The 20037-nt window shown below is 48.2% G+C and overlaps 2 protein-coding genes across 2 annotated transcripts; both read right to left on the minus strand.

The window, feature by feature from the left end:
• Positions 1-310: 310 nt before the first annotated feature.
• Positions 311-14645, minus strand: TAP2 (transporter 2, ATP binding cassette subfamily B member). The gene is made up of 12 exons (XM_037052698.1): positions 14494-14645; positions 13551-14050; positions 13349-13463; positions 6737-6867; positions 6325-6530; positions 3953-4150; positions 3613-3741; positions 2200-2388; positions 1843-2016; positions 1500-1659; positions 1102-1238; positions 311-730 (listed from the first exon to the last, which is right to left on the minus strand). The coding sequence occupies exons 2-12, from the start codon at positions 14041-14043 to the stop codon at positions 551-553; spliced, it is 2112 nt and encodes a 703-aa protein (XP_036908593.1). The 5' UTR covers positions 14044-14050; positions 14494-14645; the 3' UTR covers positions 311-550.
• Positions 14646-16228: 1583 nt separating this feature from the next.
• On the minus strand, positions 16229-19459 carry PSMB8 (proteasome 20S subunit beta 8). The gene is made up of 6 exons (XM_037052699.1): positions 19026-19459; positions 18170-18317; positions 17902-18013; positions 17342-17471; positions 16766-16970; positions 16229-16531 (listed from the first exon to the last, which is right to left on the minus strand). Exons 1-6 carry the CDS (start codon positions 19170-19172, stop codon positions 16443-16445), a joined length of 831 nt encoding a protein of 276 aa, XP_036908594.1. The 5' UTR covers positions 19173-19459; the 3' UTR covers positions 16229-16442.
• Positions 19460-20037: the final 578 nt, after the last annotated feature.

A 20037-nucleotide genomic window follows, 5' to 3' on the forward strand; every position in this document is an offset into this window, starting at 1 on the left:
AGCAAAATGGTAACTGTGATACCTCTGGGAAGTGAAACAAAGGTTAAATTTGCTTCTCTGTACGAATGTGTGCTATTTATATTCCGTGTTTTTCAGACCATAAGATGCACCTAGGTTTTAGAGGAGGAAAATAGGGGGGAAATTTTTTGAAGCAAAAAAGGTGGTAAACTATTTAATAACATAAATAACAATATTTCACAGTGAGCCGGGTGAGCTACATTTGGACTATAACATGCACCCTTCCTTTTCCTCCCAAATTTGGGAGGAAGGTGCATCTTATAGTCCAAAAAATACGGGTAATAAGCAAAAGTGTTTTAAAGTACATTTATTATGCACAGTACACTACTCAGCACCAGGCACAGCTCTGTTCACTAAGGAAGTAAGGTCCTTGGACACAGACGGCAACTCCTTCTCCCCATGGACAAAGGCACGCATGGTCCAAATCTCCATCACAGAACAACCAAGTACCCAGAGGCACAGCCCCAGGGAGGCTCAAAGCAGAGCTGCTGGGTCAGGAAGACGGCCATGAAAAGGGCCAGTGTCCAGGGCCTCAGCCCTCCAGCTGCTGCTGTGCCAGGCGGGAATAGAGGTCCTGTCCCACCATGAGCTGAGTGCGCTCCAGCAGCTGTCCCTGCCTGAGCACCAGGACCTGGTCAGCCCTCTGGATGGTCTGCAGCCTGTGCGCGATCACCAGCACTGTCCGGTCCCCACGGGATTGCCAGTCCTGCAGCTGAAGAGGGAATCGGGAGGGCTATAGTGCCTCAGGGAGAGAGAGCAGGATGGACACCACACCCTCACTGGCCCACCTTCTTGTTTAGGGTTCAGAAGGTGTGAAACAAGAGAAGGTAGGAGAGAGGGGAAGATAAGGGGGTGCACTGCCCTTCTCCCACTGCATGGTGGCACTGGAGGGTGGTAAAGGCAGGGATGCCCACGTGGAACTGTCCCCAAAGCACCACGTTCTCCACTCCACTTCCCACCACCAAAAAGGCAGACACTCCTTCCGCTAGTGGGCCACTCGTCCCCCCCGCTGCCTGGTTCTGCAGAGGCTGGTCCTTCAAATGTGACGGGCCAGGCCCCACCGTTCCCTGCCCCAATACTCACAGCCTGTTCACACTGGACGTCCAGGGCACTGGTGGCTTCGTCCAGGATGAGGACACGTGGGTCCCGCACAAGGGCCCGAGCAATGGCCAGACGTTGTTTCTGTCCCACCGCCAGCAGGTTCCCCTTCTCCCCTACATCTGAGGGAACCGGCAAACACCCTTTCTCAGACACAAGTAACCATGATGACACCTTCCACACAAGCAGGGACAAGGGCACAAATAAGATGGCCCTGGGTAAAGTAGGAATGGGGTTCCAACCTGCCGGTGGCCCCTGTAGAGCTGCTGGTGTTGGGGAAAGAGGCACTGGGAGCCGAGAAAAGGGTGAGGGAACAGCACACAGGAGTGTCAGGGACACAACCCTCACCAGGAATAGGCTCCTTTCTGCTTTCACAGAGGTACCTGTACGTAGCCCATGCTCCATCTCGTTAATGAACTCATCCGCTCGGGCTGCCCGGGCAGCTGCCAGCACCTGCTCGTCACTGCAGCCCTTCAGCCCATAAGCAATGTTGTCCCTCACAGAGCCCGAGAACAGCACAGGCTCCTGCCCAACCGAGGCCACCTGGGCAGGGAATGGGAGCAGGGGACGGTGTGTGAACCCCCTCAGCAAGGTCCTCCTGGCCTCCTTCTCTACCTTTTCCTCTACCTCCTCCAGAATGGACTCTGAGTTCCCCTCGCAGATTTCCCGTGCTCTCTGCACTTGCTTCTTCCCTCCTCTCTCCTACCCTTCTTCCTCACCACTCACCTGTCGGTGCAGGTAGCGGTGTTCATACTGGGACAGGGGCTTCCCATCCAGCAGCAGCTTCCCCCCGGTGGGCTGGTACAGGTTCTGCAGCAGGGCGGCCACGGTGCTCTTCCCAGACCCATTGGGCCCCACCAGTGCCGTCACCTCACCAGGACGCAGGGTGAAGGTCAGCCCCTAGAAAAGCCAGGAAAGAGTAAGGGGCCTGCCTCTCCTCCCTCAGGCCCCCTCCCCTTCTCTTCCTATCAGAGGTAACATCAGCTTCTCAGAAGCAATTGATCTACAGGATCTGATGCCTGATCACACGTAAGCAGCAAGGAGTGAGGGCTCCCGTTTCCTCCCCTGGCCTCTTCTGGGCACCTTGAGCACGGGCTGGTCAGGGTGGTTGGGATAGGCAAAGGAGACATCATGGAATTCCACCAGCCCCTGCACAGTGGGAGGTTCCAGGGTCCCCGGTGGAGGCAGCTTTGGCTGCCGGTCCAAGTAGCGGAAAACCTTCTCGGCAGCCCCCACGTTGCTCAGCATGTCCCCACACATGTACACCAGGGTCTGGAAAACAGAGTGGAGGGTCAACTAACCCAACACAGCTCCACCAGGAACCAACTTCCCCACTGCTCACACGCATCTGCCACACCTCACCCCAGCCATGCTTACCCTCAACCAGAAAGACTCTCCATTCTCAAATGTGCAGTCTGGATGACATTTAAAAGCAGCACCAACACCCTGCCACCCCATCCCAACTGCACTGTTAAAGATGAGCTATCCATACCCTCCCCCACAGCGTGACTTCGACCCCCGACCTTCTCAGTCTCTGAGTTCCCTGTGCACAGGCCCAGCCTCCCTTAGACAGGGAAGTTCTTAAAGACAGGTGCCTCCCACAGTTCCCCCTCCACAGGAGATGTTTAACAAATGTCTGGGAAATGTATACAGTAGACGTAACTAACTATATTGAAACCTAGTAAATATAGAGGAACAGCTGAATGCTCCTTCTGCCTTTCCTAGTCCAACCGCATGACTGGGTAACCAAGCAGTAGATGAGGGTTGGTAGGGTGCAGCCATTTTTGCAGCCTTAGTAAGTTCATGGATCTTAGTAAGTTCATTGGGCGCCATGGCTGATGCCACCAGACACACACAAGAAAGAGATCAATGCAGTACATACACGTATTGCATGTATGGGACACGTGGAAATTTGACCCTGACTACACATTTGATGAATTTTAGAAACCTGTTAACTTTTCAGGTGTGATAATGGCTTCGTGGTTATATTTTTAATGTTTACATTTTTGAAATACAATATTTACAGGTGAAGTTATACCTTGTATTTTCTTCAAAATAGTATGGGTGGAAGGGAAGAGGGTGAGGGTACAAATGAAACCAGACTGGCCATGAATTGGTAATTATCAAAGCAGGTACATGCAGGTTCATTATAGTTTGTCTCTTTTTTTCCTTTTTTGCATGTTTTAAACTCTTCACAACACAGTGAGCTGGCATTTTGCATTTTTTAAAGATTTTATTTCTTTATTTTTAGAGAGAGGAGACGGGAGGGAGAAAGGAGATGAAAAGAAACATCAGAGTGTGAGAGAAACACCATGAAGCTGCCCACAGGCTGCCTCCTGCAAGCCCCCAGCCAGCAACAGGGAATGGGAACTAGCCTGCATCCCACGCATGTGCCCTGACTAGGAACAAACCAATAACATTTTGGTCTAAGGGAGGCTGCCCTAACCACTGATCCACACCAGCTGGTGTTTGTTTTTGCGCAAGCCCCCAACTCACCTGCATGTAACTACCTGTGTCCTCCTGGAAGAGCAGAAAGGAGATCAGGCCGCCCTGGGTGAGGTGCCCGGCCAGGATCTGCTGCAGCCCACAGCTCAGCATCAGCACCTGCATCCCCAAGTGCAGCATCTGGAAAGGACAAGAAAGAAGGGACTGAGAACGACTCCTCCCGTTCCTTCCCCCCACCCCCCACCCCCGCCCCACTCTCCACCAAGCTGAGCAGCAGAAACCTGGGACTTGCCGGAGGTTTCTCCAGCTTTCCCGGCTTCCTCGGCTTCCAGACCCTGCCCTCTTCCTGGGCCCTCCCCTGCCCCCACCCCCAGCCACTCAGCCTTCTCACCCTCCGTAAAAGCAGGTAAAGGGCTCGTTCCAGGTCTCGTTGCCACCACAGTTGCCGGCATCTTTCAAGGGCCTCCTGATAGCGACAGACTTCCTGCTCCTCAGCCCCAAAACTGCGCACCGTCTGCAGCCCTCCAACTGCCTCCCGCACCACCTGCCCGGCCTTCGCCACCGAGTCCTGGATCTCCAGAAGCACCGCCTGGAAAAGCAGGGCTGAAGATGTACGGGTTCACTCGGCAGAAGGCAGCAAACCTTCCGTCCCATTCCAGCCCGTGGATGCTCCCCAATCTACCTAAGACTAGAAAACTGACTTCTCTCCCTCCTCCTTACATTTATTTTCGGGAGGAGTAAGAAGAGTGAAGGAGGGAGGGAGCAAATTATCACCCAGCTCTCAATGCTAGTTAATGTAGGAGATGCACAGAATTTCTTCTTTTTTTTCCCCCTTTATTAAAGCTAATTCACACCACCCCTGTGTCTGAGTAGTTCCCCAAGGAGCCACAGCTGGTTAACAGAAGGTGGAGATGTAACTTAAAAGGGATCAAAGACCTAGCCCTGAAAACGAAAACTATAAAACTCTTAGAAGAAAACACAGAGGGAAAGCGTCATGACACTCGATTTGACAGATGTTTCTTGAATATGACACTACAAGCAGAGGTAACAAAATAAAAAGAAATTAGACTTCATCGAAATTAAAAACTTGTGTGTGTCAAAGGGGCTCTATCAACAGAGTGAAAAGGAAATCCACAGAACAGGAAAACATTTGCTTATAGCTGATAAGAGGCTAAAACATAAGATATATAAAGAACTCCTACAACTCAACAATCGAAAAACAACCTGATTTAAAAATGAGCAATGGGCTTGAATAGCCATTTCTCCCAAAAAGACATAAAAATGGCCAATAAGCATTTGAAAAGATGCTCAGCGTCACTCATCACTAGGGAAATGCAAATCAAAGCCACAATGAGGTATCACCTCACAATCATTAGGATGGTTATTTTAAGTGACATATATATTATTAGGCCATTAAAAATAGAAATCCTGCCTTTTGCAACAACATGGCCCTTAATGACATTATGCTCAGTGAGATAAGTCAGATAAAGACAAAAACTATGTGAGCTCATTTATTAGTGAAATCTAAAAACAAAAACAAAAACTTACCCAATTGAAAGAAAAAGATATCAGATTTGTGGTTACCAAAGGCAATTGTGGACGATAGGAAAATTGGACGATGGTGGTCAAAAGGTATAAACTTCCAGTTAAAAATAAGTAAGTACAAGAAACATAATAAAAAATTACAGAAGGTAAGTGTCGCAGAAGGATGTGGAAAAATTGAACCAAACTCTGTGCATAGCTGGTGGGAATGTAAAATGGTGCAGCGCTGTGGAAAACTGTGTGGTGGCGCTCCAAACATTAAAAATAAAGTTACCAGGCAATCCAGCCACCCTACCTCTGGGTACATGCCCACAGAATTGAATGCAGGGATGCAAACAAATACTTGTGTGTTTATATTCATAGTAATATTATCCACAACAGCCAAAAGGTGGGAGCAAGCCAAGTGCATGTCAACAGATGGCTGGGTGAACAAAACGTGCTGTCTGCATGGACGGAGTATTATTCAGCCTTAAAGAGGAGAAAAACTCTAACACATGCGACCACATGGATGAACCTTGAAGACCTTATGCTAAATAAAATGTCAGTCACAAAAAGACAAGTATGTATGAACACATTTATAGGGTACCCAAGTCATCGAATTCATAGAGTCAGAAAGTGGAATGAATGGTGGTCGCCAGGGGCTGGGCGAGAGGGCGTGGGGGGAGGTTGTTTAGTGGGCACCAAGTTTCAGCCTGGGAAGATGAAAAGAATCCTGCAGGTGGACGGCGATGGTGGCTGTACAACAATGTGAGTGTATTTAACGCCACTGAAATGGCACATTCAAAAATAGTTTACGAAGGTCAATTTTACATTATGCATCTTTTACCTCAAATTTTTTTCAAAAGAGAGAGAAGGTGGAGTAACATTCAGACTCAGGTTCTACTGACTTCATGTTCTACTTTCTCTACACTCCTTCTGCTGATTACAAAGGGGGAAACTCTACCTAAAACCCCTCTAAGATGGCATTTTTAAGCTTTTGTGGGGAAGGTATGTACAAACTCCTTTGAGAATCTGATGACAATTATCGTCTCTGGAAAAACATGTCTTCCTCCTTCCTTCCCTCTCTCTCAAACACACACACACACACACACACTCTCTCTCTCTTACATACAGCCCCAGGGGCCATGGACCTTCTGAAGCCTGTCAGAACTGCTGCTCTAAGGGCTGAGAAGATCTCCAGGACCAATTCTTCTCTGGGGGTTCCCTAACAGTCACATGTACCTGATGACGGACATTGTACACCTTTTCAGCCGCTATCGTGAGAGGCACATCGAGCAGAGACAGAAGGGTGAGTCGAGGAGACAGTCTGAACATGAAGCTGTACAGTCCCACCACTTTCACCAGGCTTCGCAGGAGCACATTGGCATTCAAAGGAAGCCAGGAGCTCATCAGTTTGGTATCGGAGTTCAGCCGTGAATTCAACTCCCCTGGGCAAGACATAGCAGACAGGCAAGCCCTGTGCAATTAAACCCTCAGAAATCCGCTCCAGACCTTCCCCTCTGACACAGCCCCCTCCCTCTGGCACAGCCCCCTCCTCTGAGCAGCCTCCCTCACTTGCAGAGACACAGGGCAGGTGAAGGGACAGGGTGTGTGCAGGTACAGGGGAACCCCACACCTGGACTCCAGGTCCCACCTGTCTTGGTCTCCTGGAAGAAACCAAGGTCCTGGCGCAGAAGGGACGAGAAAAGCTGCTCTCGGATCCGCAAGTTGACTCTGGACATGGTGAAGGTGAAGCAGCCTCCTCGGCAACCTGCGGATAGGGAGCTGCAGAGTAGGGAGGGGACAGGAGAATGGAGGGGATATAGAACAGAGAGGGAGGGAAGAAGTGAAGGAAACAGAAGAAAAAGCACAGAATGAAAAGAAATGCAAAGTCGGGGGAAGTATACCATGAGAAGGAGAGAAACAGGAGGGGGAGGGTGGCAAGAGGGGCAGAAATAAACAAAGGAAGAAAAAGGGGCATGATGAGCTCTACATGAGAACAAAATCCTAACCCCCAACCCATACAAATTCACCAGTATTTATGGAGTTCACTCTGTGCTAGACACAAGGGAAAAATACAACAGAAGTGAAAAGACATTGTAAATAGAAACAGGCAGTGGCTGACAAGGCCTCCCCCGGCTATCCCGCCATCCAGGCTTCCCTTCTGCCTTGCTCCTTTTACTCCCCAACCTCAAAGTCCTTCTTCCTAGTCCTGGATACTTCAGATACTTCGGGTACTTCGCTGTGTGAACCACAGCAATGAACTCTGCCCCACCAAACTCCTGAGCCCTGGTCATGCTGCTCCCCATTAGAAGAGTCCCTGAAGCTGGACAACTCCTCTTATACCAACAAGATTTTTACAATAAAATGTGAAGGAAAAATGTGAAAACATGGAAGCAGGTATTTTATAAAATATGGGTTTCTTATACAAATCTAGTTACTATGTTTAGAAGGCTGTGAGGAGATAAAATGATGGTGTGGACTTTGATGATCACAATAAGAATGAAGAGAGAGGACACAACGAAGAAAGAAAATGACAGGCCAACATCGCTGAAGAAAATAGATGATAAAATCCTCAACAAATATTGGCAAACCAAATCTAGCAATACGTTAAAAAAACCATACACCATGATTAACTGGGATTCATCCCAGGGATGCACGGATGGTATGATATTCACAAATCAATAAATGCAATACATCACATAAATAATACAAAAGACAAAAACCACATGATCATATCAACAGATGCTGAAAAAGTATTTGATGAGGTACAGCAGCCATTTACGATAAAAACACTCAACAAAGTGGGAACAGAGGACGCATACTTCAACATAATAAAGGTCATATATGAGGAATCTAAAACCAGTAACATACTCAAGAGTCATAATTTAAAAGTTTTCCCCATAAGTCAGGCACAAGACAAGGGTATATGCTTTTACCACTTCTATTCAATGTAGTATTGGAAGTTCTAGCCACAGTAATCAGACAAGAAAAAGAAATAAAAGGCATTCAATTTAGAAAGAAGGAAGTAAAGCTGTCACTGTTTGCAGATGTCATGATAGCGTACCTAGAAAACCCTACAGACTCCACCAAAAAACTACTCGACTTAATAAATGAATTTGGCAAAACAGTGGGATACAAAGTCAAAATTCAAAAATTGAAGGCACTTTTGTACACCAACACTAAAACATCAGAAACAGAAATTAGGGAAAAAATTCCATTTGCCATAGCAACAAGAAAAATAAAACACTGAGGAATAAACTTAACCAAGGAGGTAAAAGACCTATACTCAGAAAACTACATAACACTGAAGAAAGAAATTAAGAAAGACACAAATAAATGGAAGCATATAACATACACATAGACTGAAAGCATTAACATCACTAAAATTTCCATACTACCCAAAGCAATCTATAAATTCGATGCAATCTCTATCAAAATACCAATGACATTTTTCAGAAATATAGAACAAATATTTCAAAAATTTATATGGAACCATAAATGATTCTGAATAGCCTCAGCAATTCTGAGAAAGAAGAACAAAGTAGGAAGAATTACAATACCTGATATCAAACTATAATACAAGGCCACTGTAATCAAAATAGTCTGGTACTGGCATAAGAATAGACACATAGACCAATGGAACAGAATAGAGAGACCAGAAATAAAGCCATGTCAGTATGGTCAGTTAATATTTAACAAAGGGGACAGGAACATAAAATGGAGTAAAAAGAGCCTTTTCAATAAATGATGTTGAGAGATTTGGAAAATTACATGCAAAAAATGAAACTAAACTACCAATTTATACCATACACCAAAATAAATTCAAGATGGATAAAAGACTTAAATATAAGTCATGACATCATAAAAGTCCTACAGGAAAACATAGGCAGGAGAATTTCAGATATCCCACAAAGCAATATTTTCACCAATACATCCCCTAGGGCAAGGGAAGGACGGACTAAACAAATGAAACTACATCAAACTAAAAAGCTTCTGCACGGCTTAAGAAAACATCAACAAAATGGAAGGGGAACCCACTCTATTAGAAAACATATTTGCTGATGATGCCTCAGACAAAGGTTTGATCTCCAAAATGTATAAAGAACTCACACGACTCCACACCAAGAAATCAAACAATCCAATTAAAAAATGGGCAAAGGGCCTGAACAGACACTTCTCTTAGGAAGACATACAGAGGGCCCAGAGACACATGAAAAGATGCTTAGCATCACTAACCATTAGAGAGATACAAATTAAAACCACCATGAGATACCTCTTCACACTGGTCAGAATGGCCATTATTAATAAATCAACAAACAAGTGCTGGCAAGTTTGTAGAGAAAAAGGAACCCTAGTACATTTTTTATGGGAATTCAGACATATGCAGCCATTGTGGAAAACAGTATGGAATTTCCTCAAAAAACTAAAGATGCAACTGCTTTTCAATCCAATGATCCCACTGCTAGGATTATACCCTAAGAATCCTGAATCACCAATTCAAAAGAACCTATGCACCCTAATGTTCATAGCAGCATTACTTATAATAGCCAAGTGCTGGAAAGAGGGTAAGGGCCCATCAGCAAATGAGTGGTTCAAAAAAACTGTGGCACATTTACACAATGGAATGCTATGCAGCAGTAAGAAAGAAGGAGCTCCTACCCTTCGTGACAGCATGAATGGATCTGGAGAACACCATGCTGAGTAAAATAAGCCAGGTGGTGAAAGACAAATACCATATGATCTCACCTGTAAGTGGAACCTAATCAACAAAATAAACAAGTGAACAAAACAGTAAAAGACAGTAAAATTAAAAACAAACTGACAGTGACTAGAGGGAAGGAGGAAGGGGAATAACGGGACAAAGAAGGGGAAAGGGCAAACAAAGGAACAGGAAGAGAGGACTCATGGGTATGAATAGTGGGTGGTGGGGGGTGGGAGTTGACTGTGGGAGTGGGACGGGGACCTGGTAGGGGTGAGCAATGGGGAAAAAGGTGGGACAACTGTAACTGAATAACAATAAATAAAATGAAAAATAAAATAAAAGAATGGCCCTGGCTGGTATGGATCAGTAGATTGAGTGCCAGCCTGTGAACCAAAAGGTCACCAATTCGATTCCCAGTCAGGGCACATTCTTGGGTTGCTGGGTCAGGTCCCCAGTGGGAAGAGCACAAGAGGCAATCATTCATTGTTGTTTCTCTCCCTCTCTTTCTCCTTCCCTTCTTCTCTCTCTAAATATAAGCAAACAAAATCGTCTTTAAAATTGTTTTTAAAAAGAATGAAGAGAAGGGAGCTACAGGAGAAACATTTTGGAAACAGAAAATGACAGAGCTAGTTTTGACTATGAGAAAGGCATCGGTGTTGCTGGTGCTTATAGTGTAGAATACTGATGGTCTCATAAAGGGGAATAAGGAGACGAAGCCACTTCCAAGAAGACCAGGAGGGAGTGTGACGTAGTTGGAGCTTTGGGTATGTGGAGCATGAGATGAGAGTAGGCTGTCCAATGGGGCTCTCAAAGAGGCAGCTGGATTACAAGACTGGAGCTGGGCAGGGAAATATGGACTTTGGAGTCACCTACAGAAACAAACTGAGCTCAACAGGGAAAATGTTCTTAAAGATAAAGGACTGAGTCATGAGAAAAGTCCATATTTAAGGGTCCAGAAGAGAGAAGTTCACCTCAGCAAGGAGAATAGGTTGGGAAGTAGAAAGGGAGTTCAGAAAAGCTAATTTGAGAGACTTCCGCCAAGATGGAGGCGTAGGTGGAAACACTGTGCCTTCTCCCACAACCAAGTTTGAATACAACAAAGGTTTAGTGAACAAAGATACAGCCAAAGAACAGAAAATTGAACTATACAGAAGTCGGACAACAACGACCGTTCAACCGGGACCGGTAAGAAGGGCGGAGCCAGCAGTGGAGCAGGGTCGGGCAGGAAAGATCCCCCGACCCAGGCACGCAGGCAGCCTGGGTAGCAGCAGTGAGGGTGAGGGGCAGGCTGACCGGGGTCGCACATTCTCACGCAGTGGGACGGAACGCACAGGCTCCGGCGACGGTGGCAGCGGTGGGAGGTGGCAGACAAGACCACCATTGCTCCTCTTTGACCCCGCCCCCACATACAGGGTCACAACCCAGAGATTGAGTTGCCCTGCTCTGATGAACACCCAGGGCTCCGCTCCTCATATGTAACAGGCACAAAAAGTCCAAAATATGGCTAAAGAAGAACTCAAAGCCCCAGAGCCAATAACTCTAAGCAAAAAAGAAATAGCGAACCTCTCAAATGCACAGTTCAAAACACTGGTGATCAGCATGCTCATAGAACTGGTTGATTATAGTCACAAATTAGAGGAACATATGAAGGCTAAACTAATTGAAATGAAGGGAAATGCACAGGAAACCAACAGTGATGAAAAGGAAACTGGGACTCAAATCAATGGAATGGACCAGAAGGAAGAACGAAACATTCAACCAGAAAAGAATGAAGAAACAAGGATTCAAAAAAATGAGGAGAGGCTTAGGAACCTCCAGGACATCTTTAAACATTCCAACATCCGGATTATAGGGGTACCAGAAGGGGAAAAGAAACAGCCACACGTGGAAAACTTATTTGAACAAATAATAAAGGAGAACTTCCCCAGTCTGGCAAAGGAAATAGACTTCCAGGAAATCCAGGAAGCTGAGAGAGTGCCAAAGAAGTTGGACTCAAGAAGGAACACACCAAGGCACATCATCATTACATCAGCCAAGATTAAAATGAAGGAGAGAATCCTAGAAGCAGCAAGGGATAAGGGGACAGTCACCTACAAAGGTTACTGTCCCTATCAGACTGTCAGCGGATTTCTCAAAAGAGACCTTGCAGGCAAGAAGGGGCTGGAGAGAAGTATTCCAAGTCATGAAATCCAAAGAGCTACAGCCAAGATTGCTTTATCCAGCAAAGCTTGCATTTAGAATGGAAGGACAGATAAAGTGCCTCTCAGATAAGGTCAAGTTCAGGAAGTTCATCATCACCAAGCCCTTATTATATGAAATGTTAAAGGCACTTATTTAATGAACAGTGAAAGGACAGCAAACTCACAGTTATTAACAACCACACCTAAAACAGAAGCAAACTAAGAAGACAGCTAGATCAGGAGTGGAACCATAGAAATGAAGAACACATGGAGGGTTAGCAACAGGGGAGTGGGAGGAGGAGAAGGGGGGAGAAGGTACAGAAAATAGCATAGACAGTAGGTAGAAAATAGATAGGGGGAGGGCAAGAATAGAATGGGAAATATAGAATCTAACGAACTTGAGACGTGGTCATAAACTAAAGGGGGAGAATAGTGGGGGAGGGGGTGTGCAGGGTGGAGGGGAATGAAGGGGGGATTAGAACAATATATATATATATATATATATATATATATATATATATAACAAAGAAAGATAGAAAAGCTAACTTGAGAAAGAGATCAGTAATAAGAGATTATTCTAGTGCCAAATGCTACGGAGAAAGAGAATTGAGGACCTATTTTTTAAGTTTAATTTTAATACAAACTTTTGGGTAATTGGTTTCAGCAAAAAATAGCAAGAATGACATGACGACATGATGAAGAATTGGCTTCTGTGACACTCTGAATGAAGTATGACCCTAAAAGGAGAGCTATCAGGTTCTAGGGGGAGGACAGGGAGGAACTGGCAGACCCTGAGAGTGAGCAGTGCCTTGAGTTTTGCATCCTAGGGGCCTCACTCACGTCATCCTAGTCCCAGCCTTAGTTAGTTAGGTAGCTGACAGCAGATTCCTGTCTAAAAAGAGAGGAAAAGCAAATTACGTGGAATAGAGAAAAGATGCACCAGGGAACAACATCACAGAGTCACAAGACGAGTGGGGGGCGGGGGGAGAAACATGCCCACCCTAACAAGAGGATAACTTCGGAAACAAACTTAAGGTGGAAGGTAGAAGACAAAGGAGAACTGGAATTTCATGGAGACAAAAATGTTAAGAAGCCACTGAGAAACATTCCATTTGATATATGAACACCTTTTGTACCACATTCACTGTATTTGTACTATAGTAATGTAATGTAAACTTTTAAGATGGTGGGCAAAAATGGAGAATGAAGAAGTGAAAGAGTGAATACATGAAAAAGAATGGTGAATAAATAAATATATGCATGTTTTAGTTTTAAATATTTTGTGCTTTGTGCACAAAGGTATCTGAAAACCGAGTTAGGGGTGTGTGGGCCCCTGTGAAGATTTGGGTCTTAGCTAATAACCCAGTCGCCCATCACTTACCTCCCAACAGAGAAGAGACACATGAAAAAGATGGCACTGGCGAAGGCTTCAGGGTCAAAATCACCTCCCAGAATGTCAATCACTCGACCAGAATAGTAAGTGATTAATGTCTCACCTGAAAGACCAAGCAGGAAGAGAAACGAATATGCTGGTGCCAAGCACCTTTCCCACCTCCAATTACCATAGCCTTCTCCTCACTCACCCAACACGGCAACCACAAGGAAGAAGAAGGCAGCGGTGAGGAATGGCAGGTCTGGCCTGGAGAGCCTCAACAACCGCCACATCAAGGCTTTGCTGTTTTCCTGGCCCTGCTCCCTCTCCAGGGCTCCTGGAGGGCTCAGCACGGCCCACACCGCCCAGCTTAGCGCTGCAGCCCCGCACCCGACCAGCAGCCAGCTCCATGGGGCTGAAGCTACTCTGACTGGGGGGGCACTCAAGGCCCCGGGGATCAGGGCCCTCAGGGAAAGATACAAGGGAGTCCCCAGGCAGAGCGGGGGCAGCAGTGTCCCCACGAATCCCAGCAGTCCCCCCAGCTTCAGCAGGCACCACAGCCCTCCAAGTCGCAGGGTCCCCTCCAGCCACAGGCCTGGAAGCCCTCGGGGTAGCAGAGCCCCCAGAGTCCCCCGAAGCAGCCAGAGTAAAGCCGCGTCCGTCAGCAGCAGGGAGGCCCAAGGTCTCAGGTCCGGGAGCCGCATGATGTGACTATGGAATGGAAAGTGAGAAATTATAGAGGTGAAAGCCCGGTCCTTGCCCCTATGCTCCCGACTCCCACTCCGCCGAATCGGATTCTCACTTTAGCTGATCCTATTCTGAAAGCTCCCCTCGGTATCCCGTGCTCATCAGTACATCCCTCTCCCGACAGGTGGCGCGCTGCCCGTCCGAGGGAGCAGGAAAGCCGAGCCTACGGAGGCCTCCGTCGCCCCACGCCCCCACACCCCACCCCCACACCCCACCCCCACCCCCACCCCCACCCCCACCGGCCCGCGCGGAGTTCGGAAGTCTGGCCCTCCCTACCCCACCCTCTACCCCCTCCTTCCACCCACCACCCCCGGGTTCCAGGGGTATAGGGGCAATGGCAGCGGGTTGCTGGCGGGCTGGGATGCGTCCTGGTAGCACACTCCAGGCTTCCATCCGCACGAACTCACTGGCTGCGGCTCCGGGACTGCAGCTCCGGAGGTCTTCCCGTGAAGTGCTGAGGACTGAGCTCAGACACCCGCTCCCTCTGCCTCAGCCTCCTCTCACCTTCTGTCCGCCCACGCCGCTCCCCAGCGAGCGTGTCCCCGCGCCGCCACTTTCGCTTTCGCTTCCGTCGGGGGCGGGATTCTGGGCCACGTGCACAGCGGGGGGACTAGGGGGCGCGACCCCCGCAGACTCTGCACCCGGGCCTTAATCGCTTGCCGGCAGTTGCCAGACCTCGCTGAGTATCTCGTCCTTGGCAACAACTGTTACTCTAGTAGAGAACTATCGCAATTTTTAAAAATTGTCACTAAGTAAAATAAAGCTGTTTCAAGGATTGGGCTGCTTTGTAATCTGAGAACCGCTGGATTGTCTTACCTCGATGTCTAACTACCTCAACCTTTAAACCTGTTTTGAGAAGTGCCCTCTTCCCTACCCAAACTCCAGTTTTAGGGTCTTGGGGTAAAAATAGCCAAGTTCTGAGCGGAAAAATACATAGGGTCTCCTAAGCAGAAGTCAGCAGCCACTCTCACCCGGGGCCTAAGAGGATTTCCACTTACAGATTTTGAAGCACTTTATTTATTTACCTTCAGAGGGGAAGGGAAGGAGAGAGGGAGAGAAATATCAATGTATGGTTGTCTCTTGTGGTCCCCTACTGGGAACTGGTCTGTAACCAAGGCATGAGCTACACCAGCCAGGGCCACTTACAGATTTTGAGCTGAGAAGGTCCTGACCCTCAGTCGCCCTCAACACAGCACCTTGCGTAGAGCCAGTGTTCAGACGTTGGAGCACCTTCCGCACAAGGGAATGGACTTGGTTTCTTGGTTTGGTTTAACACTAACTAGAATGGTCATCAGGGTTCCCTAGGTTCTGCCTGACCTGGAGCCTATCTATGGCACCAGCAGGTTTGTTGATTCCAGAAATGACTCTTCGGGTTGAAACCAAGAGGTGATCACTGGGATTCCGGATGCCCCTTTGCAAATATGATTGGAATGACTACCAATGAATCACTTCAGATTGAAGATAATGGGGGAGGGGAGAAATTTAAAGGGGGGGGATTACTAAAATTTCTCCACCCCTGCCCATTCTGGGAATTTAAGGGTCTCTCCCTAATGAAAAAAACTTCATGCTCAGCTACTTCCTACTTTCAAGTTCTTCTTTTTACTAACTCTCCTGAGAGGTGAATTGTCCATGTTCCAGCCTAATACAGAAAAATCTCAATATTTGTCTCATTTTTCTAAACTTACTTTTCCCTCAGAATCCCCACTTGAGGGTGTCCTCCTTATCTCTTCTTCTTCAATCACAGTCCTGTCATCTTGCAATTAAGAGTGACACACCATGAAACTGAACCTCTAATGTCTATATTTATATTCAATATCCACTATCTCCAAAGTGCTATTGGAGATCAATGGTACCATGTTTACACTTACCACACACATTCAAGGTGGAAGCTTGTTCATCGAACTCTACGAATTCAAAAACAGTTGTTCTAAGTGCCCTAACCTGAATTAAATTGCAAACGAGTGTCCACAGATAACAATGGTCAGGCTTCCTGAGGTCCTGAAGAGATGATGTGGGAGGAACACCCAGGAGAAATATTTGGTGAGGCCCCATTTCTTAGGTAGAGGTTTGAGTCTGTCTTCTCAGGAAACGTTTTTATTTCCTGTTCCAACCACCAAGCCCACTCAGCCACAATACAGAAGCTGTTATAACCGTTTTTGCTTTATTGTGCTTAGTGGGGGACACCCAGATGATTGAGTTTGGGGGATGCTCTTTGAAACAGAGAATACGCGTAGGATAAACATTGCTCCAACCCCTCTGGATGCAGGTTCCCTGTCTCTGGGCTCAGGTTGGGCCTCCCTTTCTCCTGGAAGGTGAGCTGGCTCAGGTTCCAAAGCCTGCCCAGCCGCCACCACTGTTACTGATTGGCCTCCCGGTACTCGTGCATCAAGTCGCTGACATCTGTACTCTCCACCTTCACCCAACCATCTTCCTTCATGTGGTACACTGTGGACGAATGAGAAAGAACATGGAGTCATCTTTCACTTCAGCAAGTTCTCGTTAATGATGTCATGTTCCAGGCCCTGACAAGAGCACACACACCACAGCCTTTGTTACTGAGACTTCAGTGTCCCTCTTCCAACCCTGAAAACCTCCTCCCTGCCACTCTGCCTCCCCCAGTCTCCAATGCGAAACCCCCCTTCCCCACCCAGGGCTTGCCAGGGGGAGCACTGGTCTTACTATTGACAACGCCTCCAGAATAGCTGTCTCGGTGGGTGGCATGAACAATAGCCCTGCGGCCCAGGTCATAGGCCTCTTTAAGGCTAAGATCCGGCCGGTAGCCACTATCCATGACCCCGTAAGCATAGCTGTTCCCACTACCAGTGGAGAACATGCTTCCTGAGAGCCGAGTCCCATTTTCATCCACATAGTAGAGTCCAGGACCCTAATGGATGCAAGAAGGGTCCAGGTTGGAAACAGAGGGAGTTGCTGGTCACACACAGTTTCAAGTATGAATCATAAAAAGTGGACAAAAGAAAAAAAGTTTACCACAAGAATATTTGAGCTAGGACAGCACTTTTTTAAACAATCATAGAACTTTGGAAGAGGGTAGAATGAACTTCAAATCAGCTAGTGTATCAAAAGAGACAAGCTTTTAAAACATCTGGACCCAGAAGTGGCCATGAATATACAGCGACAGCCTCCTATCAATGACAGAGCACCCCATTCGCCACCTATCTCGTAGGGGAGGGAGGGGGAATGTACAGTGGGGAACTGATCTCATACAGGAGGGCAGTATGAAGAATGGCAGCCCACCTTCTTGTCCCAGCCACAGATCATGCTGCCCATGGAGAGGCCCATGCCCCGGTACTGGCACATCATGTTGGCGAGCAGCTTGGAGGCTGCTGACACTGAGATCCGCTCGCCATTTCTCAGGTAGTACAGCCTGCGTGAGGACAGGGTGGTGGGGGGAGGGGGCTTAGAGGTGGCAGAAGGAGAGGTCTGTGAGCTGCCCACTTGATGGGCAGGAAGTAATTAACCAGACAAGCATTTGAAGGGAATGGCTTTGTAGAATCAAGAATTAGGAAGAGATTTGAGATTTAAAGTATCTCATTCACATAAAGAAATTCTAGTAATGATACTAACCCACCAGGATTGATGGTGACAGTGCTAAATAATTGACAAATTATCTGGCTTATTGATAAGAACACCTAGTGAGATTTGGGGGAAGGTTAACGCCAAAAGGCTATTTTGAGTAAACCTGCATTTGCACTAATATTCTGCGTTAGCACAGGGGGAAAGAGTTAGTGGTCTGGAGGATCCAGGATCCAGAATTGACTAGTAGCCTTAGAAGGGAGATGAAATGCCCCCCTTACCTGCACTCCTTCGCCAGCAGCCGCTCCCAGTACTGACAGTCCGCTGCACAGCCGGACATGGTGCCCAGCAGGTAAGGGTTAATCTCAATCACCTTATTCACCCTTAAGGTAGCTGGAAGAAGATGGAGTTTTGAGAGAACAAGAATGAGCCCACACTTTCCCTGTGTGTCTTACTTCAATATCTGCTTCCATTTCGGTGCGGAAGTTGGGCCCCTGCTGAGAAGAGGGCCCAGCTCCCCAGAGTCAACCTGCTGGGACAGGGCCTCACCAATGTAACTCCCAGCCGAAGCCCGAGAATCCACAGCCACAATCACTCCGTGTTGGAACTTGAAGGCAAGGGTGGTAGTGCCATGGGCCATCTCAATCTGAACGTTCCTTTCTCCATTCCCACCCAGGGACTGGAAGAATTCAGTGGGCTAGTCAGAGAGAAGAGGCAGAGAAAGGGGCAATGAAAACTTCCGATGCAGGAGGCTCCCAGAAAGGGGCCTAGAGTGTTCTGGTGAGGAGCTACAGAGAGATTCTCCAACCATGAGTAAATGGAATAGTTAATAACCCGTCTCCACAAGGAAATGGCCCCGGGAGAAGAAAAGAAAGAGACACGTGACACCAATCTTTTCCAAAAGAAAATAAATGCTATCATAACTAAAACGTTTAAGGGTGACTTTAATAGGTCATCTAGCCCTCACAAAACACATTTACTACTGGTATCCCTACTTTACTGAAGAGACCCAAAATCTAGTCTGGGCGACTTGATCCCAGTCACCCAGTGAGTGACTTTTTAAGGCAAGGCTAACCGCCTAAGTTTACAGGTTTTCCAAAGCACTGCCCCGTCCCTGTATCAAGCGAGAAATGCTTCGCGCTTTGTGTGTGATGTGGTCAGGGAAGGAAAGCGCTCCTGTCTTTCCATGGGCGCACCCAGCCACCTCTAACTTTGCCCTGGTCCCGCACTTCTAACCCTCAGATGGTCAGTCGCGAGTCCCACGTGGCCCCTTCCCTGGACGTGGCTTCCCAAGGCTCAAGGGTGGCCCCCTCCGCGTCTCCCCGCCTCCGGGCCGTCCCAGGCGGACCCTCGGGTCCTCCGCGCCCTCGCTGTGCCTCCCCCAGGGTTCTCTGACAGCCCTGACCTGCATTCCCCGCGGGAGGGCCAGCTCCGGAGACCGCACAGAGAAACGGTAGTGTCCTGGGTCCGAGCCGTGCCGCCTTCCCGCGAGGGGGAAAGCCGGGTCGTCCGCCAGCCCTCGGGGGGCTCCGCACACCTGGAGCAGCGCCATGATCGCCCGGCACCCGGAGACCTGCCCGCACTCGCTGAAGGAAGTGAAAGCGAAAGCCCGCAGCCCTACGGGGAGGGAACCAGAATCCTTTCCACATCCCCCTGACCTTGGCGAGAAGAAGCTAGTGGGCGCCTGGGACCAGGCGCGTCACACTGGGGGTAAGCTTCTCCGCTCCGCCTGCAGGCAGGTTGGGGAAACGATGGGTGGTAGACGGGCCGTCCCGAGAAATGAGGAGACCGAGCGGCTTCGAAAGCCCCTCTAGCGATGAGATTACCGTCCGGGCAACCACCCTCTGGGAAGTTCCGGAGTGGTAGTGAGACGGTACACGCCGTGGGCCCCCGTCAGCTAAAGAGGCAGCGCGTCCGGGTGGGCGAGGGGCGTTCTCACGAGCATCATTTTTAAAGTGGGGGAGGTGCACTAGTTAAGTGGAGGCACTAAGTCTCGAGGCAACAGAATATACCGGCAGCGTGTGGGGGAAGGGGGCACCGCGGAGAGAGCGCAGACGCCACATCTTTCCACACGGTCCTTGATTCGGCCTCTCGGGCGGGGTTCAGCGGTCTCCCAAACTTGTAGCCACCGCAAGAACTATCCTTTCTGCCCACACCTCCTAGCTTAATTCTTGCTTGTCCGAGCAAGGCTGAGTTTAACTCCTCTAAACCCCGCCTTTCTTTGCAACCTGTGTTGTCCTAATCTGCTCAGCAACTGGTACCGTCACATACCATGACCCTCCCTGATTGGAAGGGACTTTCTAGACAACCCTGGCCACTGCGCTGAGACTTGCCAGACAGGTGCCCCTTCCGTGGCGGTGCCGGTGGAACCCTTACACGGAAGGACCTGAACAGCAAAATGAAGTGTGAGGTCCTCT

This window comes from Sturnira hondurensis, unplaced genomic scaffold, assembly GCF_014824575.4.
Source record: "Sturnira hondurensis isolate 20B ecotype Veracruz unplaced genomic scaffold, ASM1482457v3 Scaffold0007578, whole genome shotgun sequence".
Classification (NCBI taxonomy): Eukaryota; Metazoa; Chordata; class Mammalia; order Chiroptera; family Phyllostomidae; genus Sturnira; species Sturnira hondurensis.